At 43.8% G+C, this 24598-nt stretch overlaps 2 protein-coding genes across 5 annotated transcripts in view; one reads left to right on the top strand and one right to left on the bottom strand.

Moving 5' to 3' along the window:
* arhgap9 (Rho GTPase activating protein 9) overlaps positions 1–14587 on the top strand; it is a 33992-nt gene extending 19405 nt beyond the window's left edge. Inside the window, exons 8-22 of one of the 4 annotated variants that reach the window (XM_084021141.1) lie at positions 563–628; positions 1921–2067; positions 2218–2316; positions 3622–3683; positions 3779–3866; positions 4289–4384; positions 5145–5243; positions 5690–5795; positions 5912–6295; positions 7344–7442; positions 8766–8843; positions 9117–9170; positions 9801–9935; positions 11351–11456; positions 13287–14587. In XM_084021141.1, coding sequence (XP_083877267.1) covers positions 563–628; positions 1921–2067; positions 2218–2316; positions 3622–3683; positions 3779–3866; positions 4289–4384; positions 5145–5243; positions 5690–5795; positions 5912–6295; positions 7344–7442; positions 8766–8843; positions 9117–9170; positions 9801–9935; positions 11351–11456; positions 13287–13473 — 1806 coding nt within the window. In that variant the 3' untranslated portion in view covers positions 13474–14587. The remainder of the gene's footprint in view (positions 1–562; positions 629–1920; positions 2068–2217; positions 2317–3621; positions 3684–3778; positions 3867–4288; positions 4385–5144; positions 5244–5689; positions 5796–5911; positions 6296–7343; positions 7443–8765; positions 8844–9116; positions 9171–9800; positions 9936–11350; positions 11457–13286) is intronic. The other 3 variants (XM_084021142.1, XM_084021143.1, XM_084021144.1) reach the window with 3 other exon arrangements.
* Positions 14588–16931: 2344 nt separating this feature from the next.
* The window catches only part of LOC311022153 (zinc finger E-box-binding homeobox 2), a 28648-nt gene continuing 20981 nt past the window's right edge, over positions 16932–24598 (bottom strand). Inside the window, exons 3-8 of the mRNA XM_084023238.1 lie at positions 22467–22676; positions 21684–21877; positions 21386–21497; positions 19622–21141; positions 19299–19482; positions 16932–19017 (exon numbers count right to left, since the gene is read on the bottom strand). Coding sequence (XP_083879364.1) covers positions 18386–19017; positions 19299–19482; positions 19622–21141; positions 21386–21497; positions 21684–21877; positions 22467–22676 — 2852 coding nt within the window. The 3' untranslated portion in view covers positions 16932–18385. The remainder of the gene's footprint in view (positions 19018–19298; positions 19483–19621; positions 21142–21385; positions 21498–21683; positions 21878–22466; positions 22677–24598) is intronic.

The following is a 24598-nucleotide window of genomic DNA, read 5'->3' on the forward strand; positions in this document are numbered from 1 at the left end:
TGTGTGTGTATACATCTATCTTTGTGAGGACCCACTGGACTTTTAGACCGTCTGAGTGGGGACATTTTTGTAAAATGAGCACATGTTTGTCCAGCCCTCACTTCCTGAAAAGCCTGTATAATTGAGTTTGTTTTAAGGTTCAGGTTAGAATTAAGGCATTGAGTTGTGAGGGTTTGGGTAAAGGGAATGCAAAGAAATGTCCTCACAAAGATAGAAGTACGGTTGTGTGTATGTGTGCATGTCTTTGCTGTGGTGGCGGATCAAGGAGCATTTTTGAAAGCGGGGCGGAGGAGTAGTTTCGGTGTCAGCGTGAGCCATTAGCCCCGGACTTCATGACTAACTGAAAATAGTTTGTCAGCATCCTGTTTTTACACATAGGTGTGAAATGGACCAAAATAGCCAACACAATTAGTGACAAGTCTACAAAGTGAAGTGAAACATTCTTTAATATTTCATTTTTTTGCTGGTGACTTATACAGAAAATCAAAATCCAATATAAATAGTAGCTGATGGTGTGTTTTTCCCCCTTCCTTTGTCTTCCTCTCTGTAATTCTCATTCTAGCTGTCTCCTGATTTCCTCTTTGGGAGCCACCAGAGGAGTTCTGACGGAGGCTGGCACGTGAAACAGGTGAAACCCTTCTCTACCTGTCTACCTGCATTCTTTCATCCCCACGGGGCTAATGCATCACCTTGAGTTTCACCTTTTTTTTTTACACCAGTCAAAGAGTAGAGATAAGAATCCATACCAGTTTTATATAATCTCCCTAAACTACAGGATGCATTTGCTTAACAAAGGCAAACACGGTTGCGTTGTCTGCCACCTGCTGCATGTTATGTTTGCACAAAAACCATAACTGTATGACTTTACATAAGTATTATAGATTACACTGACTGCATATTCCTCTTTTTTTTTAAAAGCAGAAAACTCGCTCTTGTTGCATGCCTGACTCGGCGGGTAATCCTAAGTGTTCAGTGAGCGCTTTAAGGGCTTTTTGATGGAGGGTATTTTCCTCATGAAAATCAATGAACTGGAGTCGTTAGATTTGCAAAAAGAAAAAGGCAAGCATCTCCACTGTATTACTGTAGAATGCATTAAAGTAATGCCAGCCATGCTCTTTAGATTCCCAGAGATCAGCGTTTATGCATATTAAGGTGGTGAAATAGCAACTCATGGTGTTGAAAAGAAAAGGCTGTTACCCAAGCAGTTGTTACTGCAACATGTTGCATCACAGTGGGGTGTGGGTGCGTCTGGTTGAAAGGCCCTCCTCTCAGCAAAGCAGCAGATTTGGCTCTTAGTGCTAATCCTCCTCGCTTGAAAAAAGATGGCAAACATTAGGAGGGATATTTAGTCTGATTGTTGAAACTAGGTTACAGGGATTGGGGGGAAAGGTACTTAATTATGGCTGCTGCTGCATGAAAAGTTGGAAGTTGCGGGGGAATGTGTGTGCGATCTGTAGCTGCGTGGGACGCCTGAATATCTTGGCCGTTAAGTAAAGATGCACGTACAAACGAGATGTCTTCCTTGATTGTGTGAGACGTTTTGCATGAGTTGTAAGTGCAAAGTACATGGACAGTAAATGTGTCATCAGCATCGCTCATATGGGAAATTAAGGGGAAAACTGCACGCTTAACATCTGGGCCTCGACCTTCCTGCTGATGGTTTGTGATTTTAATTGTTTATAAATGTATGCTCAGTGTGCTGTCGCTCTAATTCCAAGTTGCTCCAGGCAGCAGCAGCTAAATACTTAAAAAATGTTCTTCCCCAGTCTCAGTAGAGTTATATCATCAGCAAACAAGCGGCTCTCGCAGGACGTTGAAATACAATGGAGGCATGTTGTATTCATTTTCTAGTGATTCCTTTCCCCCCTTCTCCACCACTGACCCAAACGTTTGACCCCGACCTTTAACCCCCTTTTGAAGAGCATGCAGCGCGCCGCCTCCTCCGACACCCTAAGCGCAGCGTCGTTCAGCAGTGCCGACGCCCGGCGCCGCAACTGCGCCGCCCTGCATGACGTCACGCAGCAGCTCAGCCACTCTCAGTCTATGATCCTGCCTGAGAACGGCAAGGTACCGGCCCTCGGAGCAAACACACACCCAGGCCCATGAACTGTGTGTACAGTATACACATGTATAGGGAGGAGGAAGTGCATTCAAACGTACTGAGCACATGTACGCATGCAGACACATGAACGCAGCTGATGTCGTCGTCTCTTACAGCTGGTCCAGCAGTGCAGAGACTATTCCTGTAACGTGACCAACATCGTGGTGGAGCCGCCGTCTCCCCAGAGCTCTCCGGACAGCGATGGCTGCACACCGGTGAGAAAACACTGGTTGGAATGAAAATACCTGTTTACAAGTATAATATATTACATGTATGTACCATTATCATACAGAGAGAGACAGCTTTGGACGCAGGAAGTTTTAAACTGCTAAACACAGCAAGTTCTCTCCTCCAAAACCTTTTCAAATGAATCCAAGTAAAGGAGTAAAAACCAAATACACAATAATAATAATAATGATATTTATAATAATAATAAACTTGGCAGTAATGCTGTAAACACACAGCAACAAAAAACCCACCAAACTACCAACAGTGTAGGATTATTTGCAATACTGTTTTAAAATGAAATTTGGTTTTGGCAAAATATTAATCCCCAGAATTCATGTAATTTTTTCAAACCCTGATAGGCCGAGAGAAATGTTGTATCTTTGTGCAATTACTATACATTTGTCCACCTGTTGTACACAGTCATATATTAGTCAAGTCAAACTTTGTCGAGCATAAGATGCAGATAAATAGGAAGCAGACAACAATACCAACAGAGGAGCACATAGTGAGAACATAACGGGAGTCAAATACATGCAGCACCACAGAAGAAGATGAAGTCGGGCTAAAATCAATCACATGCTAACGAGAAGAGCAGTTTTTATATGGATTGGTGGGCTGTTCCCCGAGAAGAGGGGCGGCCATCGCAAAAGCTCTGCGGAATTAAAAGAAAATGAGCATTTACTCAGTATGATCTGGATAAATCACTGTAAAAGGATTTTACTGGGGGGGGGGGGGGGGGGGAATCATAGAGAACCATCCAAAGCTAGGTTTTTATATTAATCTGAATAATTCTATCTGGAAAGATATGTTGCACTTCAAATGTATTTTTTTCCTCTTTGATTCTTTGAGAATAACAAATAAGTAAAGTCTCAGCTGGTGATATCTCATAACTTATTAAAACAGAATAAATACCAGGACTTTTCCTCTTCCTCTGTTGTCTGTTTAAAACCTCAGCTTGTTCCTGGCAGTATAACGGTGCTCAACATGTACGACTCCGTACTTCATATTCATTCTTCTCTCTTTACACCTTAAACGGGGCCAAACCGCAGTGGGAGATTTTAGAGCAGCTCCCCTCCCGCTATTTTTTTTTTTTTTTTTTTTTTGAATGATGCAACACTCAAGTTAATGGGTTTGCTCAGGATGCAGTGTATTACAGAGAGGAAAAGCCCTGTGCTGTATTTTACTGTTAACATTTCATTATTCTTGCCTTCCCTGAGTAATACAGTGACTTTGTAAATACTACCACTTAAATATGGCAGATTGTGCTTTAAACCCTGTAAATGTGTCATCAGGAGCTGGAGAAGGCCGGCCTCTTGAACAAGACCAAGATTGCAGAAGGAGGCCGGAAACTAAGGTGAGGCATCACATGTCTCTGACTGTGTGAATATAGTGTTTGAATAAAGGAAGGGCTGATTCCAATCTTACAAGCATGTGTTTGTTGGGTTGCAGGAAGAATTGGAGCCCCTCCTGGGTGGTGTTGGTCGGGAACAGTCTGGTTTTCTTCAAGGATCCTAAATCACAGACACCTTCCAGCTGGGTGAGAGCTCCGCAAAACTCTGTGTTTAATTCCTTTAGTCTATGCAAAAACAGCATGTATCCAATACAAGTGTGGAAAAGCAATACATGAAACAGATTGTTCTAAAAATCCACAGGCTACTCTTGTGAGGCATTTGTTTTCTGCATGGTGGATTTAAAAAAAAAAAAGTTTTATCTAAAAAAAAAAGGTTTCCTGCACAAATATTAGTTGCTTTTGACCAACCCCAAAAATGTATTTCTTAGTATTCTTAACCTCTGGTCGTAAAATGTGTCAAACAAACGTCAAACGTGTTTGTCCGCAAATTCTGTGCAGCTACAAAAACACCAAAACTACATTTTTAGAACCATATCTGGGTCAATTCATGCAACTAATAGAAGAAAACATGTCTTTTTGTGTGTGTTCCTGTTTGCTGGTAAAAACAGAAACCAGGAAACAGTCGTCCTGAGAGCAGCGTGGACTTAAGAGGAGCACAGCTACACTGGGCCAATGACCTGTCCAGCAAGAAGAACGTCTTCAAGGTAAGAAACAAGTGGAACAACTCCCCAAAGATCTCAAGATATCATGTGATCATCCTCAAACTGAGCTGATGTACAGTGAGGACGATGTTGTAGCAGAAAAGGAGAAAACAGAATGATATGTCTGCCCCCCAAAGGGTCCTTATCAGTGAGGGAAGTGAGAATCGGGAAGCTTGTTCAACATACGCTGACCTTCAGGGAGGAAGAGGAAGGAGTACAAAAAAACATGTTTACAGTGAAACGTGACAAATTACATTTAAGTGTCATCAAAATCAAGCAAATGTCCGGATGATTGAGCTCATCACATGACGCCTGACAAACTGGTTGACGGATATAAAGAACTATATTTGCGTCCGACACACACAAACTGTATTAGAGGTGGACGTATCCACCCTGTCGTCACTAAGGGGTTCAGGGGCTGCGGTTTTAAATCCTCGAGTTCGGGATTTAGCCTGCAGTCGCTTCGTTTTTCGCCATTGCCATCTGTTTTTTGTTGTTGTTGTTGTTTGTTTGTTTATTTGGCAACCACAAGGGTGGAGCCTAAGTACAACCGAATGCTGAATACGACATTTTTAAGCAACTAAAAAGGTTCAGGTTCATGAACACATTTTGAAAGCGTGAAACTTGTCAGACTTCTTTGTGCAGCCAGAGCAGTCGCCCCCTGCTGGCCATTAGAAAATAATGCACGTTTAAGGCACTTCCACCTTGGCTTCACTCGCCTGGTCCAACATTAACATGATTCTTGTGCGTTTGTGTGTTCAAGCTGAGGACGGTGACGGGCAACGAGTTCCTGCTCCAGTCGGAGACGGACGCTCTGATCAGGGAATGGTACGCCACCATCCAGACCGTCATCGACAGGCTGGTGAGACACCGTTGTACTTTCAACGTAGCCCATTTTTCTTTTAGATCGGATAAAGACGCTCGTATACCAATATCAAAAATCCACAGCTGGATAAGCTCTAAAGTGAAGCATAATCTTGGTTTCTTAGACAAATGACATAGTTCTCTTTTTCTTTAATGGGTTTCATTTAACGTCATCGTACAACACAGGTTCTGCAATAATATCTATTTATTCATGTGGAAATCCCATGATGCCAGTTTGTCATGTTTCCAGGATGCATCATCTTGCTTCTCTGTAAAAGTTAACAATAACTCTGCACGGGGAATTTAGCCTTCTGTTACATGTTTCCCTTTTTGTTCACCAGGATGTTTGTGAAGTTAAAACTGTCCACTCGCCTGCTTCAAACAGAACGCAGTGTCATGTTTGCTATGATGCCGTTAACTCAATGAGCTTCATTTCCCCTCCAGGACCGTGAGAACCCGCTGGACAACGTCCTCCTGTACTCCCTGAGGCGAGCGGGCAGCGTGGAGATGCTGGAACACAGCGGAGACGAGGACGAGCGGAGAACGTCGCGTGAGTCTTCGCCTCTCTCATCGCCGCGACTTCCTTCACACGAGTTTCACGTCCCCGGCCCTCCACCTCAGTCTCTTCATCATCATCACCACTCTTTTTTCTAAACTTCCACACAGGCTACTTGCATCCCTCCATCCTCTCCTCCATCCTCTCCTCCATTCAGCCCACGTATATCTTCACGCGGCCCCCGTGGCAGATAATCCCCCCGTCCGTCCTGTCTCACCTCCGCCGTCGCCCCGCCCTCCCGCTCTTCATCCTCACCACCATCCCCTCTCACCTGCTCTCCTGCCCCACCGCCGCCGCCCATCGCCCCGCTCTGACCTCCTCTTCCTCCCTCTCTTCCTCCCGCTCCTCCGCCTCTTCCTTTCCTTCCTCCGCAGTCCCTCGCTCGACCTCCAACCTGGAGAACACGGAGAGGAAGCGGGTGAAGAGCCGCTTGAAGAAGCTGATCCTGAAGAGACCTCCTCTGCAGGCGCTGCAGGAGAAAGGCCTCATTAAAGGTGAGCTTGCTCTTTGAAGTTTCACGCTCTTCGAATGCAAATATCCTTAACTCGCCAGCATACGTGCTTAATGTTACTGATTACAAATATATTTAGAACATTAATTACAAGCTGACACTTTTATCTGAAGCTACATTCAACCATGACCGTACCAACCAAAGCATCTTTTATGGATCTTTATTAAAAACGGACATTTTTCTTTTGTCATTTTCCCCCCATATTCTGAGCAAATATAGATATAAATAGGTGATTAATTATTTATTTGGGTTTTTTTAAACTTCCATATTCTTATAACTTTAACAATCAAATTTAAAATTATTTTTATTGTTTGTATTCAGCCATTTTTGAAAAGTATTTTTGCTTCTTTTGCTTCTTTTTGGTATTTTGTTCATTTCATTGCTGGGTGACAGAAAAAGAGAGGAAGAAATTCATCAGACTCAAACAGGGGATGTTGCCCTTCCAAGTTCAACAGCACCTCTTCATTTTCACAAAGATAAAACAACTATGTGATGAAGCTCCTTTTAAAGCTTTGAAGCTTTGACCGAATACCAAACGGCATGTGTAACGTCAACCGCGTCCTCCTCCACTAGGAGGCGTAATAGGATTCTCAGCATGTGATTTAGTTCTGAAGAAGGAATGGAAGCGTTTGTAGATTTACAAAAAAAAAAAGATGACTCCACAAATAATTGACTAGCTCCTCTCATAGTATGATTCATTATAGTGGAGCTGACGGGTTTGATCATCCCAGAGATGAACAGCACAACGTGATACAATGGGAGGATTCTGTGGAGCGTGGGTTGCAGGGGATTCTCTTTCTTCCCCCTATAGGATATATATGTATATTTATATATATATATATATATATAGTACAGTAAGTGTGTTGCATTGCATCATCAATGGTGAGCTCGTCTCACTGCTGGGAACACGGAGGTTTGGTCCCATCGTGAACACAGAATTTATCTCTAGATTAACTCTTTCATCATGTCCTGACAGTTATCTGAGAGAGGAGGGGAAATAACCTACTGATGAAATGTTTGTGTGCTTTCAGATCAGGTGTTTGGCTGCCGTCTGGAGATGCTCTGTGAGAGGGAGAAGAGCACCGTCCCTCGCTTCGTCCGACTTTGTACCGACGCCGTGGAGAAGAGAGGTACGAATGTGTTTCCAGCACAAAGGGGAGGACAGACGAGGAAAACTCCTAGATCCTGTTCTGAGCGTCAGACGCTTGACAGGATCGGAGCTGGCTGCTGTTCGTCTGCGTGACATAAATCACTTAATAAACGTTTTACAGAGAAATGTTTGCGATGGCCTGTCGGAGGGACGATTAAACACGCAAAGAGGGAAAGGCGTGACAGCTGCCAGAGAGACGGATGGAAATGAGAGAAAATGGAGTTGTTTGGAAACTGTTTAGAAGCAATTCTACTCATGAATATTTAATAAAATAACAAAATCTTGGGCCACAAAGGCTTTTTCTTGTTTCAGATGGAGACATTTACTTTCAAGGCTGTGAAACTTTTAGAACTTCATCACTTCTGGAGAAAGAGAATAGGAATTATTGATCATTTTCACACTTTCACTTTAATGATTGCAGTATAAAAAGGAAGATTAGGATATTTTCAGCATACAATATTAATCCAGTTATGCATAAATAAGCATGCATCTGGAAGAGAGGTCACTCATCTGTTGCTCTTCCAAAGATGTTCTCCTTTTCATTTGTTTTTTTCAATTTTTCATCCTGAAAATAGTAATTATTTCCATGAGTTATTATTCTGATGCTTATTAATTATATTAACATACAGAAAAAACGTTATTAAAAAAATCGTATTTATAAAATAGTGAAAAAAGGGCCTTTATATTATTTTTGCTTCTTTTGTTCCACCAACATATCAAAACCCAAATATATTAAATGTGCCATCATGTGAGACGTGTGTGAATATTCACATTCAAGATGACAATTTATTGATTTATGAACATTTTTAATACTGTCTCACGACTATTTGATTAATTGGCCGATCATTTCAGCTCTTATACACATTATAAAACATATATATTATCATCAATTGAGGATGTTAATCAATAGGCCATGAGGCCTGTTGGCACCAGTGATGTCATAACCAAACTTTCACCACGCTGCAGAGGAAGCATGGGGTCATGTGATCACACTCTTACTTACTTTTTTTTCCAATTATTCATTTTTACACGTCTAAAAGTGCCCCAAAAAAGTGCTTTTGCTTGACTTATTCACACGCTTTTGGGCACTTATGCAACAAAACAAACTTCCAGTCTACGTTCCCAGGCACGCTAAATTATTGATGTGCAGAAAAGCAAAACAATTACAGCAGCCTTGACTGCCTTCAACTGTTTTTTTTGTGCGTCTCACACGCATGAACTCCAAGCTTTTAATAATGGAGGAATGAATGTCAGTTTGGCTTTGCGTCTCACGCACGGTGATCTAACCGCTCCTGTGTTGCAGGAATGGACGCCGATGGCATCTACAGAGTGTCGGGGAACCTGGCGGTGATCCAGAAGCTACGCTTTCTGGTGGACCACGGTGAGGATGGAGGGAGAAACTGATTCACTGTTTACATGCTGATTCATGTGTATGAAACCAAGAGGGAAGACAGAAGTTGGACTTCATCAGAAATCTTTCAATAATGTCTCTTCCCCTTTTTTTTTCTCCAGCCACTTAAAATCCAGATAAATGCCATCTGATGCGTTTTTTTTCATTATGATATCATGACACACACACAACCTGAGTGTCTCACTTCCACTACAGGACATCCTTATGGGAAAGCCCACTGAGTTACTGTTGGTTTTCTTGCAGAGCGAGCGGTGACTACAGACGGCCGTTACATGTTCCCAGCGGAGTTGGTACAAGGTAGATTCAGACTGAGCAGGAAGCTTCCACGTGTGTCTCAGCCTTGCTTTTTTTTTGTGCATCGTGCGTCTGATCATGTCAACACCTCCCCACACGCAGAGCGACAGGCAGAGCGACAGGCAGAGCCGAGCCGTGGCGCGGAGACAGTTTGCTGCTTAATGTATGTGCGTCCCCCAGGCTCTTTTTCCGCTTTAAGTTTTCTGATGTAATGACGTGCAGCAGGAAACGTCTGGCGGTGCACGGCTGCCACCAAGTGGATGAAACCGGAGGATAAGGCTGTAATCTCACTGACTGATGTTTCTCATCATCAGATGCTCGTCTGTGTCATAAATATTAACCTTGACACGTCTTGAGGTCAAATTAAAAAGCACATTTTCTTCCCTTTTGGTTGTTGTGATGCAGCTTGAGAAGCATTGGTCAGGCCTGGATTTAAAGACAATGTGTGCTTTGGTGTGTTTGTGCTTCTCTGACTTCGTCTCTATCTCCGTCCTGCAGCTACAGTCCGAGCTTCCTAGTTTTTCCGCCTCAGCGCCGACATAAATGCACTAAACAATACTGTGACTGCAGCTCTCCTTCTTTTTCACACTGCCTTGCCTTTTTGTTCACTTCCTCTGACCCCCCCCCCCTCAGAAGAGAAGCTGAATCTGGACCAGAGCGAATGGGAGGACATTCATGTCGTCACAGGAGCTTTAAAACTTTTCTTCCGCGAGCTTCCCGAGCCCCTCGTGCCCTTTGGCTTCTTCAACGACATCGTGGAGACAGTCAGTGAGTGACAGTTTATTTATACACACATATACATACTGCATACGCCCTCCCTCATACAGAATGATGCTCGTGTCATCTTCTTGTATTTGTATGAAATAAAAAAAAAAAGATGAAGAATAGGATTCTTTTTGTGACCTAAAGGTTTATTGTTTTGGGTTATTTATTGCCTTTTTATTTGATTCTGTGATGTAGAAAGCAGACAGGAAATGAGGGGGGGGAGAGAGAGGGAGAGGGTTAATATGAATAAAAGTGGAAATGTTCCTATTACATAATCGCACCTTATTATTTTTTTCTCCTTCTGATGTGTTTTTATTTGGAAGACTCACAACACTGCTGTGGTTTTAATGAGTCAAACCCAGGACAGTCTGGGTTAGAGAGTTCACCAGCCGCTTTCCTGCAGCTCTTTCACACATCCTCAAACCGGGGTGAAAGTCGTTTTCACTATTACAGAATATTCTGTATTTACAGACATTTCCCACCTCTAGAGAATGTTTATTTATTTGATATATATATGGATATATATGGATATATGTATGGACACAGTAAAATAAAAGTTCCATCAGGAGAGAGAATAATAATGACATACTGACAAAACAGACATTTATAGAAAGATGGTTCTTCTGCATAAGAATCTTTGCAGTATAAATCCATACATCCTTACATGTAATCTGCTTTTTTCCCCTCATAAACTCCCATAATCCTAAACTCATGTGCATTATTTCTATATTTGTCGTCTTGTTAACAAATGCCGTGAAAAGACCCAAACCAACAATGTCTTAGTTATTCTTCCGCTCCTTTACGACTTCCCCACCCCGTCGGTGGCGGTCCAAGCAGACGCAAACCTTTAAAAACAGGCTCCAAATATATAGTTAATCTTTTTAAAGTTATTTTCCTAAAATAGCAGGGCACTGTAAGGTTTAAAAAAGAACCAATGGTGGGGACTATTCTCAGTTACGGATAATACACATGTTCTAGTGAGTATTTATAGCATCATAAGAAAGGATCATGTCAACCAGTGCAGTTTTTAATAGTTTGAACCAGGATGTAGGTCATGCATTTAGCAATAAAGCATATCACACTGACATATAACACCTGTTAGTAGGATCAATCCAGTGATCATAATTAAAAAAGAAAGAAAAAGAAAATCACAAAATTGAACTGCGTTCTTCATCAGGCATTATATCTTTTATTTACCTCAAGCAGAGAATAATCTGGCATTTCAAAATCAAGTACATTATGTGAGAAAACTCTCATATTAAGAGAAAAAAATAAAAGCCTACTGTTTGAAACTTCTTTCTCATCAAACCACAGTGGTGATGGTTGATAAAATATTTTTTTTTTCCAATTGCCAATAATATTTTATGAAATTGAATTCATGTATTTGGACCCGACACGTCTGTGGCTCTGTGTTGCAGAGATGTCGGACCACGCGGACAAAGTGGACCGTCTGAAGTGTCTGGTGCTCAGCTTGCCTCCTCCGAACCACGATACGCTGCAGTTCATGTGTCGCCATCTCAAACGGTGAGAAATAAAACCTATGTCTTCTGTCTTCACCGTCTCATTCTACAAAGCAGAATATTCTCCGGCATGAAGGAATGAACCAGATGCCCTTTCAGGAAAATAAAAACCTTCTCCTCCATAACCTTTTCTTTTAAACTCTGACCACAAGAGGGGGTAGTTTCCCTCGTCGTTTTTTTTTTTATTCAGGGATTCGTTTTGCCACAGCTCTCAAAGTATGCCAGCCCTGTACCAGGATCACACTGTTGTTAAGTTTGGGTCCCTGTGAAGATGAAACGTCTGGAGGAAGATGAATGGTGCACGATGTTCTGCGAGCCAGTTCCTTTTACAGTACATAAAAAGTGTGTTTTTTACCGCCTATGGTTTTTCCTTCCACTCAGGGGTGAGTGTTCGTGTTCTGAGGCTGATGTTTGTGCCAGGGTGTGGTGGGCCCCATGAATTTGTCAACTCTGTGTCTTTCTTTTTCTCCCCACTGTCATTCCTTTCCCCCCGCACTCTGTTTCTCATTTATTACCCCCCCCCCCCCCCCCCCTCCCGTCCGATCATCCTCGCCTCCTCCCTCGCTCACTACCTTCGTATTTTCCCTTTACTTCCTCTTCGTTCTCTTCCTTCTCTTTCTTTGTTTTCTGCCTTTCCTCTTCCTCCTCTTTCCATCTCTTTCTCCTCCCCCTCCCCTCCTTGCCTCGAAGATCCCATGGGAGCCTTGTGGTTCGTCTGCTGGAAGGCATACCAACACCACCGCCGCCACCACTGGAACCTCTCTCTTCCCTCTCCTCTCCCTCGCTCTCTTTTTTCCTCCTCTCTTTTTAATGTGGAAGTTTTGAGCAATTGCTGGCTGCTTCTGTGGCTTGGTGGGAATGGCATTTTTAGAAGAATGCCTCATGCTGTGGCTTAAGACCATTCCTGTGTGTCGTCCCCCCCCCCCCCACGATCTCTCTCTCTCTCACACACACACACACACACACACACACACACAATAAAGCACACCAACATAGGTGGATTCGGACACTCGTGCACAAATTTAGATAGAAACGCAGACACAGCGACACGAACGTGCATGCGAAAACAAGATGTCACTGGTGGACGCCGTTTTCATTTAGTTACCAGTTAAAGTATAAAGATGTCACACGCCGACCACAAGAATGAAGCTGTATGGGCAGTTAGCAGTCATCTATGTGCCTGCAGTCCCAAAGATGATTAAAAAAGGGATAAAGTTTCTATGCCTGCGTCTCTGTGAGACTGTACTCGGGGCACAGTGGTGCTTTGAAGTAAATGCTAACAGCAGACATGCTAACCCGCTCGCAGTGACAATGCTGACGTGTTTAGCAGGCTTAATGTTGCCCATGTTCACCACCTTAGCTTAGCATGTTAGCGTCCCAACAACGAGCACGAAACGCAAAGACGATCCGATATCTTAGAAGTTATTCCAATCCATCCGGGGGGAACTGGGTGTGTGTACCAAATTTTATGGCAATCCATCCATATTGTTGAGACATTTCACTCAAAAACCACAAATGTCAACCTCATGTTGGTGCTTGAGGAAATGTCAGGGCATCACAAAAAAAAAGTCATTAGACGACATCATCTGAAGCACATTAACGTCTGTGCAAAATTTCATGCCAAGCCGTGCAACATTTGCAGAGATATTTCAATCTGGGCCCCGAAGCGGTGGCCTGACTGTCGCTGCCATCCCAACTGTCGCTGCCATCCCGACAACCCCAACGTGACTCAGAATCCGTGATCCGGAGCCATTTGGTTCTTTTTTTTACATTTCTTGTTGATGTTTTAGATGTTACACCCATCTCTTCCACTCTGTGTCCGATCTCCGTGCAGAGTGTTGGAGTGTTCGGGCACCAACCGGATGACGACCCAGAACTTCGGCATCGTGTTCGGGCCAACCCTGATGCGTCCGGAGCGGGACAATGGCAACATGGCGGTGAATATGGTTTACCAGAACCAGGCGGTGGAACTCATCCTCAGCGAGTTTGACCACATCTTTGCAACAAGAGGCCCCTCTTGATCCTTTTCGGACCGAGGAGAGGAGAGGGGAGGGGAGGGGAGCGGGGATTTAAGAATTTTAAAAAAATAAATAAAAAAAGAACTCCTCCAGATCAGACGAAAGCACGAGTAGTGGAGCGTTTGTCCTCTTTGCCTGTTGACTCATGTGGTGTAAAATGGGTTTCACATCAAAAGATAATTACGGGGTAAAAAGAAACAGGAGAGAAAGCTGCTAATCATGACATCTGGCCTCCATATAAAGCCATGTTAAAACAATAATAGTAAAACAAACCAATTTTAGCTGCAATGCTTGTGTCTTTTGACTGCAGATGTGGAGTGCAGCGCCGGTGTTCTTTACTGCCGGGGCTGATGCCTCCTTGTCAGTTTTGCTTCAAGTTTACGATAAAAGCCATAAAGAAAAAGGGGAAAAAAAAGTGATTCATCTCCTCCAGGCTTGCTGGGTATTAATCGGTTCTTTATCGAGGATTGTGAGGAAGGATGTGTTATAATGTAGCGCTGGAATGAAACTAGGCAGAACCATCTCACTGTGAAAACTCACGCACCAGCACCTCTGGCAGCGAGGCCGGGCGGATCCCACCTGCAGTGGAAAGCAGAGGACATACTGTCAAAAATATGCAAAGGAGCAGCAAGCCAGCCGGGGCGTGGAAACGTCGTACAGTGTACAACGTGTGTTTCAAACTTGGGAGGTGGGGAACTCTTTCAAGATAAAAGCATGATTTCGGTGACGGGGGTTGATCGTGGCACCAAATGTTCCTTTTTTTAACCAAATAGTACTTTGTAGTGAGTGTTGATGCTTCCCTTGTTGTATAAATGTGGATCTGTCGTCTATTTTTATTAGTGCAAACTCCTCAGATTAAGTTAAAAAAAATTGTAAATATGTGAAATAATGTCTTTGTCAACATAGCAGCACTTTGCATACAGTTTGTGACCTATATATATATATATATATATATATATATATATATATATATATATATATAATCGTTCAAAAGGAAGTTCAAACTGATGTTTGCTTTTTAAATGAACATTGTGTCGTTTAAAATACTGCTTGGACCTGATCTGTTAACCCTCCTGCAATAAAAAGAAGAGAAAAAGAAAACGAAAAAGTGAACAAAGTGGTTGTCGTGACGTTGGGTCGGATGTGTCTGTCAGGTTGTTTGTGGGCGAGCGATGGGTTTGCGTGAGAGATAGTAGAGTGTGGAGGTATGTGGGCCTTGGCGGCGGGCGGAGGCATCCCCTGTGATTGGTGCGAATGCTGCTTTTAATAACAGAACAAAAGAGGAACTGGAAATGCATATGTTTAAAAAAATGTGGATTTTCCCCCAAAACCCTCTCACTCTGCGGCTTTGGTAATTTTATATTGACTGTGGGTTTGGCAAAAGACAAAAAAGAGCAAGAAAGAGGGACAAGAAAGGGGGGGGATCATAGATTTTGCAACATTTTATTAGATGTATTTATTCATTTTTATGTTCTTATTATTACAGGTCACGTGAGTGTGTGTGTGTGTGTGTGTGAGAGGATGTGTAGCTGATTGATGGGGAGTCATCTGAACTTTCCATCATGGTGTGTTCAAGGTCGTCCCTATATATTTGATTGACACAAATATTCTCTTCTCAAACAACAACCACGATTGTTTATTTGATCTAAATCCATGTGTGCACATAAGTCGCCACATTCTCCATTCATCCCTCAGTCGGTATTGCACTTTCTCTGTTTTTTTTTTGGAGGTCTGGTCTTTTGACAGCCAAGTCTCACGGAGCCTCCGCACATCAGATTGAATGTTTTCATTTATTCCATTTATATGCAACGAAAATACAACGCACATGAAGCATTAATTCATCGATTCTTTATATCTTTTGTTCTCTTTCCAGATTCTGAAAATGAAGGGATTTTTCATTCAATAAAAACCCGGTGACTTTAAACCGCCGCAGCCTCTCGCCCTGTGATGTGTTTTACTTCTCTTGGTGAGATGGTGCTAATCTCTCCCTAACACAGAGTCGGTCCGTCGGGGACACAATCAAACAGCCCTCCCTCCTAATCACCAGTGTGCTGGCAGGGAAAGTCAAACCACCTTTTTCTTCTTTTAAAGCTGCCCTTTTTTTCTTCTTTATGAAGTTTCTTTTCTTTCGTCTTTACGGCTCTAAATCACATGCGATTAATAAGTCAATCTCAAAAGCCCTTATTAAATTTAAAACCACACAAAATATCAAGTCTGCATGCAAAGTATTAAACGGATGCACAACGTAGACAAGAGAGCAAGAAGCGCTGCAGACTGATTTTTGACACTCGGGTCAATGAAATCTAACAAGGCTCAACCGTTTTGCATCTGTGGGTAGTTATTTTTGTTTGCTGCGACGCTAAAACAAAACCTTTTTATTACGTGTAAGTATTTATTCAAAAATGGTGGAAGAAAGTCGACGAGAAGGTCGTGAACCGATTTCATCTGCTGCAGGGTTTCCGTCCAAGTAACTCTCAGAACTCATTTTCATAATCAAAAACCACTTTAGGAAGTGCACTTGGTAGTAATTTGCTTGGGCAGCTCTGTGTTAATGAATTTGTACGGGTTGTTCTTGGAAGGAGAGCTACAACAGTGATGGCAAACAGCAGGACCTTTGTGTTTCTGCATCACGGCGTTCGCCTTTCGTTATTTGAAAAGAGACGAGGCGCTGAAAGGGACTAGAACAGTTTCTGTTTGTACGGGGAATCCAAACGTTGCAATCCAACGACCTGTTGCGATCAAGTGATGCCGACTGGTGTTTTTGTTTTGTGCACCACAAGTGAATATTAAATGTCACACCGCTCCTGTGCCAGATCAGAAAACATCACCAATCGGCGGTTGATGCATGCCCCCGAAAGTATGTGACCTGCGTCACCCGTCATGGTTTTCGTTCCGGTTAGCCGATCGTTTACCCAACCGACCGTAAACCTAAAGCTCGGTGTATCAAACGAAACAGCAGAGGTGCTCAGCCCCCCCTGCATGCCCCGGACCACATCCACATTCACAGGTCGACAGGCAAATCTGATGAATCATCATGCAAACACAAAAGACCACAAAAAAAAAAAAAAAAAAAAAGTTATAGAAACAAAGTAGTCCGCAGATCGTAAGTGGTGATGGAAACTGTTTACTGCGAAAGGGAAACTGAGTCGTCAGGCCGCAGCTTCAGAGCTGTCTTCTGCTGTAAAGACACTGACATTTTCAAAAAGGTTAAAGCCTTTGGTAGTCTGGTGATAATTCCATTGTTCTCTTCTGAAATAATGATTATTTCAAAGCCACTGAATGAAGATTGGCTTGAAATGATGACGTTTAAATCAGTCTCACAAAGGTTTTCAGTTAAAACACAAGAAACATGCCGACTGGTTTTAAATAGGACAAATCAATGAAATACAACATTATTGTGACAAAGTATGTACAATTTTATTATTATTATAATTATTATTATTATAAAACATATATAAAAAGGTAATACAAAAGTTGCATGGGTGCCAGTAAAAGATAGAAAAAGAAAGTGTGCAGACATGTCTTGCCCGTTTTCGACCCAGAAATAACAGGTAGAAGAAGTTTGCAGGAGTACGGTGGCAGGTGGCGAGTCACTTGTGCATGTCGGTGATAAATAGACACGCACAGACACACATTGTGACTAAAAAGTGTCTTTGGCACGGGTATGCATGAATGCCACAAGCTGAGCCACACCTCACGCACCACCGTCTTATCTCATCGTACCAAGCTTTGGCGGATCACTGAGGTGTCTTCGTTCACGAGGCACTTTAACCGTCGACTACACTGCAGGCAGAAAGAGGAAGTTAAAAGCTGATGTGAATGCGTCCTGAGTTTTGACCCTCTCGCCACACCTCAACAGACAGCCCAAATGTGTGACACGTTATTGTACCAGTGGGTGAGAAAAAAGGCCGAGGCACATGTGAATCATTATGAGAAATAAGAGATATTTTAGCATAAAAGAAATAAGGCAGCTCTGTGTGATTATTACTCAAACGGTGAGACAGTGCAAGTTTAAATTTGCTCCCTCAAAGACCCCCTTTTTTTAGTTCAAAAACAAATAAACAACCACCTTCCAGTTCTTCCCCTTTTTCGCCACTTGCTCTGAACGACTAAATAAAGCTGCTGATTCGTCAAAGCCCCGGAGCACCGTCGTTAACCCTGAAGAGATGAGCTGGCCGTACCTTGCGATTTCACAGCATGAATGATAAAAAGGAATACTTCCATATACTCTGCAACCCTCAAAAGGCTTTGGGACAAAGTAATAGCTGCATGTGTGCATTTTCATTGTAAATCACTTTACAAGTTATTGCTTATTTCGTGAAATAGAGGTAAGGACTTGTATGAAATAATACCACAGGATATTGAATGTGACGTGCACTTATGAGGAAGTATAAATAGCCCGAGCATCAAGCGATTCTGACATTTAAGCTCTGACTTTGACGGCATGCTAAAGGAACAGTTGATGTATTTTCATCCTTTCCTCCGGGGGCTCTGGTTTCTGGAACCAACTCACTGTGTCGAACCAAGTAAACGGCCCCTGGACATACAAATACAAAACAAAGGCCTCTTCTTTATGGGTTGTGCAACAGTCAGCAGCAACAAGTGTAAAAAAAAAAAAAAAAAAGGTGAGATTTCTGCAATGTAACACCAGGATATGTGACATGCCGTCAGATGAATCAACCCAGATGTGTTTTAGCATTTAAAAACAATACAAACAAAAGGCGTGTAGGTACATAAAGTCTATTTGTTGCATGATAAAATACTGTCATTTGTATTGTCACATATATTTGGTTTATATGGCTTCATCCACTTTAAGTCCGTCTATGCTTTGGCCGTTCTGTGCATTGTTTCGTGTTTAAAAAAAAAAGAAGAATGTATATGGTATATGCATTGTACTGGCTTTGTAGAAGTCACCTTAAGTCTTTATTCTGGGTAAATCTGTTATATCCAGGCTCAGTTCACATTTGTCCAAGTCTCCGTTCTGGTCGGCAGTGTCTCTGTCCCAGAACTGTCTCGCTGCACTGTCAATGTGGTTTCCCACGTCGTAACCATTTCTCTCGTTTTGCACTCCGTCCTCCGCTGTAGTTGATCCCTGGACGGGGCTGCGTCCGAGCTCCAGACCTACACACGCCTCTCCCTCGCGTCCATCACTAACTCCTGCGTCTTTATCCTCCTCCTCTTCCTCCTCCTCCCCCTTGAGGGCCTCCGCGGCTCCGTCCAGACTGGAATCGCTGAGGAAGGAGTGCGCGGTTTGGGTATCCTCCATGGACAGAGGGATGTCGGCGGCGGCGAGGCGGCCCCCGAGATTGCTGCCCGCCCCCGGGGTGAGAGGCATCTCCTCGGGGTCTTGGTCCGGATCCTGGTCCTTACTGCAGTAGGCGTAGCGGTGGTTCATGTGCTGCGAGTACGAGCCGGAGTGGGAGAAGCGTTTGCCGCACTTGTCACATTGGTAGGGTTTCTCTCCGGAGTGCAGCCGGCTGTGCTCGATCAGGTGGTGCTTGTGCTTGAAGGCCTTATTGCAGATCTTGCACTCGTGAGGACGCTTACCTGTAATGAATACAGAGACATTGTTGATCATATTCTATAAAAAGAAATTGACCAGAAATAGAAAATGAAGTAGAAAAGACATAATCATAAACATTTGGCCAGTTAGCTCGGGGGGAAACTGCCAGTCTGGTTCTATTCAAAGGGAATACAATCTGTCTCCCAGCATCTCTCAGTAAGAGAACAAATATGTTTCCCTCAAACATTTAAAACAAATGTTGTAGTCGTGTATAAACTATAAGAAATGGCACACGATTGAAGTGGTTTTTGCAGAAGCTACATACCTGTGTGCTCGTATTTGTGCCGGAGCAGAGAGCTGCTCTTCTGAAAGGTTTTTTCACAAATGTCACAAGCGTAAAGTCCCTCGTCGGTCTTCTTCAGTCTCTTCCTCCCCGGTCCTCCTTCCCCCTCCAGTCCGTCATCCATGAGAGAGAGGTAGTCTAGAGCTCCGCGGCTTAACACCTCACCCTACGGAGAAGACATCAAAAACGTGCATCACCATCTGACCGCGATATATTTGGATTTCATTCTAATTCTACACATTCTTACCGCAATGATTTAAGTATTATAAAATAAACAGAATTATTTAAAAACAAGCCATACTCACCATGAGCGCTTGTCTCTCCTGGTGGATCTTTTTCAGCGTCGCCTCTGCGTCCGCCTCCATCATGAAAGCCATCGGAGAGAGAAACCCGGGGCTGGTAGCTGGCTGGCTGAATGGAATCGCCGCGATGCCATCGTGTCCTGAAAGCCCCAACCCAGACTGGTTGAAGATAGGAAATCCATTATATAAGGAAGCTGGAAATAAAGGCGTCCCGGCCCCGCTGTAGACCGGGTGGTGGTGGTGAAGAGGGAGATGTGAAGTCGGACTGGGTCTCCTAAGTTGCCGGATCCCGTGCTCCCTCCTCTCTCCTCTGGCCGAGTTGCTGTTGACAGTTTTGTTCCTCCCCTCCTGCTCGGAGAGCTGCTTGGGCAGGGAGAGGTCCAGGGGCTCGTTCTGTGCCGACCAGGGGCTGCTGGTCTGGTTCTGAGGGGAGGTCAGTTCGGGAGGACAGTTGGTGAGGTCCAGGCAGACCGGGGAGCCGAACCCTGCAGAGGGCACCCTCTTCCTGACGCGAGGCGATGACAGCTCTGGGGAGTGGTTGATTGGCTGGCTCGGGCTGCCCTTTTCCTGGCTGGACCAATACGCCCGCGAGGACAGGGCGTCATGGTGGGGCTGCGGGGGCGAGTGCATCGCCACCAAAAGCTGCTGCGGTAAAGAGTGCCAGCTGGGCTTCTGCGATGGCGACTTGCCTCCAGACAGGCCGTTGGCGACGTCGCTCGGCTTGCTGTTCTCCGGGTGAGGAGCCGGTCTGGGGAAGAACAGCGGCGACGGCGGGTGCTCTTTGCCGCGGAGGCCCTCGGGCACCTCCACCGGCTCCCGGTTCATCTTGCAGAGGTAGCGCTCGTGCTGCAGGAGCACCGCCACGTTGGGGAAAAGCTGGGAGCACCAACGGCACGTCACCCCGAGCACGCCTCTCTCTCCGTCGCCCGACCTCGCCGCCTGTGACGCCGGTGACACCTTCCTGTCGGGCCCTCCTCCGTTGTAAAGCACTTTCCTCTCCTCCATCGCAGCTCCTCCGCCATCCATCTCCTCGTCTTTCTTCACCTCCCCGTGAAGCATCTCCTGTAACATCTGTTCAAACTTGGTCCCGGAGTGCAGATAAGGCAGCAGGGTGGTCCCTTTTAGGATGCTGGCCCTCAGAGACAGCTCCGCTGAGGGGTCCCAGAGCCGGGCCAGGTCAGACGCCCTGGGGAAACCTGTGGGGTTGTGGTTGGGGTCCTGCAGTGAAAGCTGGCGAGGATCCTCTGGTAGTCGACACAGAGGCCCGGTATGATCCAGGGTCTGCAACGCCAGCGGGGAGCCCTTATCGGTGCTGTTTCTCCCCACGCCTGCAGAGGGAGATGTTGGAAATGAGTGGTGGTAGGAGCCCTGGCTATGTCCGTTAAAAGCACCGCCGGCTCCTCCTGCGTTTCCCCCTCCACTTCCTCCGCCACTCAGGCACTTTTTGCTGCTCAAGTGGGAGCTGTAGGAGCCCGAGTGAGAGAACCGCTTCTTGCAGTTGGAGCACTCGTAAGGTTTCTCACCTAAAGGGGCGACAACGCAGACGAGACGCGTCAGTACAAAAGATACGGAGAGGAGAGTTGAAAATACCTTTCCAACATTTTTCACTGTCCCTGGCGTGGATCATTTTAACTTGTTCCCCGTCCACACATCAAATTTAGGTATAATTTCATACCATATAACACAATAAGTGAGGGTTAGTGTTACAGTGGAAACAATAGCAAATTGATGGGTGAGTACGAGTGTTTTGATGTTATTTTGTCTCACCGCTGTGAATGCGGAGATGCTCTTTGAGGTGGTGTTTGTACTTGAATGCTTTCCCACACTGCAGACATTTGAACTTCCTGGTCTCAATGCCTTGGTCCAAAGTGATGACACTCTACGATGACAGGACATTATTCGTTTTATAATGTGACACACTTAGGGACGAATTTCAGGACAGAGTTACAAGTTAATAACTTATTATTAAGTTAGCTTATTATTATTAATTTGTAACTAATATAATAAAATAAAGGTACGACAATTTGGCTAATATTCTATTGCTGTCTGTGCGTATATATCTCACCTTGTCCTGCACTTGGTTATGAAGTGCCAAGTGCTGCTCCATCTGTGCCCTAAGGGTGGCAGTGTATCCACAGAGCGGACAGACCATGTGGCCCCCCTCCCTCTCCTGGCAGTACTTGATGTGGTCCCTCAAAGAGGCTCCTCGCTGATACATCCTGCGGCAGAATGGACAGGCCTGCTGGGTCCTCCCTGCATCTATAGGAGGGAGAGACAGAGACAGAGAGAGATTTTTAAAACATACCGTGGATAGTTTTCACCTAAATATATCTGTCCATTCAGCCATCCGTTTCCTAAACCACTTATCCGGTGCAAGGCTGCAGGCAGCTGGATCCTATCCCAGCATGCATTGGGCAAGATGTCAAATGGTCTTAGTTTAAAGTTGTATGGGCACACACAAGAAAGTCTTGGATAAGTATGTTGTAAACCTAAAAATATATGACCATTTTGTAATTGTAGATATTTGTATTGCAGTTATGTTGTACTGTACATGGAATATTGTATATTGTTATATTATTGAACCTGATGCTTTATTTATAAAGGTATTCTACATGCTTTAATGCTATTTAATTTAACAGACTATTTAATTATGACTTATCCTTTTATATAAACTTATAAATATAAAAAATGTGGGGAAAATGCATGAATTGTCAAACCCTGTCAAAGTAACGTATTCCTTTCCATTTTTTTCAGAATAACATTTATACATACAATCAGATCACTGCTATCAGTGATATCAGAATTGTTTATCTTGTATTTAGCATCATTGCCGCCCTCATCAGCCTACCTGTTCCCTCGGGCGAGCGGTGCTGAGCCCCTGGTGACCAGATGGCGGGTGGCAGCTCATCGTGCCTGCTGCCCGGGTGGTAGACCACCGCCGTGCCGTTGTGGTTCAGATGGTCCAAGAGACCGGCCGAGGTCGAGGCCTTCCTCAGCTGGGTCAGAAATTCATAGTGGGCCAGGTCCTCCAAGGCGTTCTGAGAGTCTGAGTTATTACCTGCAAACAGAGAGAAAGATGTCTGAGCTGTAATATCCATCATAGGATTTTTTTTTTATTTAGTAAAATTCTATACATTCGATTTTTTTTTCTTTATCTAATTCAAGTCTCGCTGAAATAAGAAATCCTGGCAGAGAAAAATACAATAGAGACAATAAAAACAGGCTATGACACTCATTAACAATGCAGATTGCAGATTCATATATGACATTAAAATATGAAATCATAATTTTAAAGCTCATCATCTTAATTAAGTTTAATTTATTGAGGAAGTGTCTCTGACGCCATGTGAACATGTACATGTCTTGTTCATATATTCATGTGTTGCCGAGGGAGTGGGGATGGATTGCTAAGTGGCACCGAGCAACTGAATCTAACGGAACTAAATTGTTTACTCGAGGACTGACGGATAAAACAACATATTCAGAGGAACGTCTTGGCCAGATGTGAAACCAGATTTGGAAGAATATTTATTCTCATTGAGTTCAGTGACGGGAGGGAGAGAAGAAGAAGAAGAAGAAGAAGAAGAAGAAGAAGAAGAAGAAGAAGAAGAAGAAGAAGAAGAAGAAGAGAGGGCGCCTCCTATCATGAATCAAGCCAGTCAGCTTAGAGCGACTTTGAGGAAGATTTTTCAAATGTTTGCAGATGTTGGCATATTTTGAGCTGTTTTTTTATGTGGCGAGGGGAAGAGCCTGTGCGGTTGAGCGTTGTAAAAACTCAGCTTTGCCTTCATCAGGCAAGGCCAAATCACACGAGGCGAGGGAGCTAAGTGATTGTTAGTAGGCAAGCCGCGTGAGCCTTTGATCTCGCTTAAATAAAAGGGAAAGCCTCACGTCGCGCGGTGCTGATTTCAGTGCCGTAACGTCACCTCTTTGATGCATGGAAATATTGTGACATTGTGTGGGATGAGTTCTTTTGTCATGCTTTCAGAAGGCTGCCTTTTCAAAGAGAAGAGTGAGAAAGGGAACAGCTTGTAGGGAAGGCATGGTTTCACAAGGAGCTGATATGAAGGTGTATCTAGAGGGCTGCGAGAATCGTCACGAGACTGCTGCCTGTCTTGCGTCAGAAAAACACTGTAAATGTACTTGTTTAGCCTACTCGTGCAGCGGCGTCCTCCACGCCACGCTCATACAGTATATGCAGGGGCGGAAGTATAGTGCATCTACTCTCGTTTTAAATGGAACAGAAGTAAGAAGATAAATCAGCAGCTGCAGGCATCGCCATATGCAGAGTTTTAGAATTACCGAGGTCCAAAAACTAAGCATACCCGGAGGGTTTGGGGTAGTATATAGGCCTATATTTTATTTTATTTCTCTGATGTGTGCATTTTAACATGTTCAGAGAGCAACAATTGGATAAAGGCTTTAAAACCTTGTCAGTGGGCAGAAGCATCAATGATGTTTGAAGCAGTCATACTGAGAATTGGTTTAAATGTTGCAAGAATACTCCACGCTACAATCTAAAAATACAGAATAGGCTGAAAAAAACTAAACAGAAACATCTGAAAATGATTGTTGACAATGTTGTCATGTAAAGTCTTCACATAAAACTAAATTCACACCGCCTGTCCCTTTCTCTGTGGCGCCTCACTTGTCTCTGCAGCTTGTACAATTATTTATTAAAATGATTCAAAAATATTTTTTTTCATCTTTGTGTTTGACTTTGCATTTGAATATATGTTTATAATATAATATGTATACACTAATATCACTATAATTATGCTAGATGTGTATGTTGTTCAATTGAGGTACCACTGTATAAACCAAATAATATCATCACCCTCCCTCCTCAGTTTTTGTCTGCCTCGGCGATGAAAGTAAACACGTAGGCTATTACACGAGGATGAAAGTGAAACTAAAATCCCAGCATCACTGGTCACTGTTTAATTTAACGCGAACGCACAGGAGATGTTGGTCAGATGA

This window comes from Eutrigla gurnardus, assembly GCF_963514095.1.
Source record: "Eutrigla gurnardus genome assembly, chromosome: 2".
Lineage (NCBI taxonomy): Eukaryota > Metazoa > Chordata > Actinopteri > Perciformes > Triglidae > Eutrigla > Eutrigla gurnardus.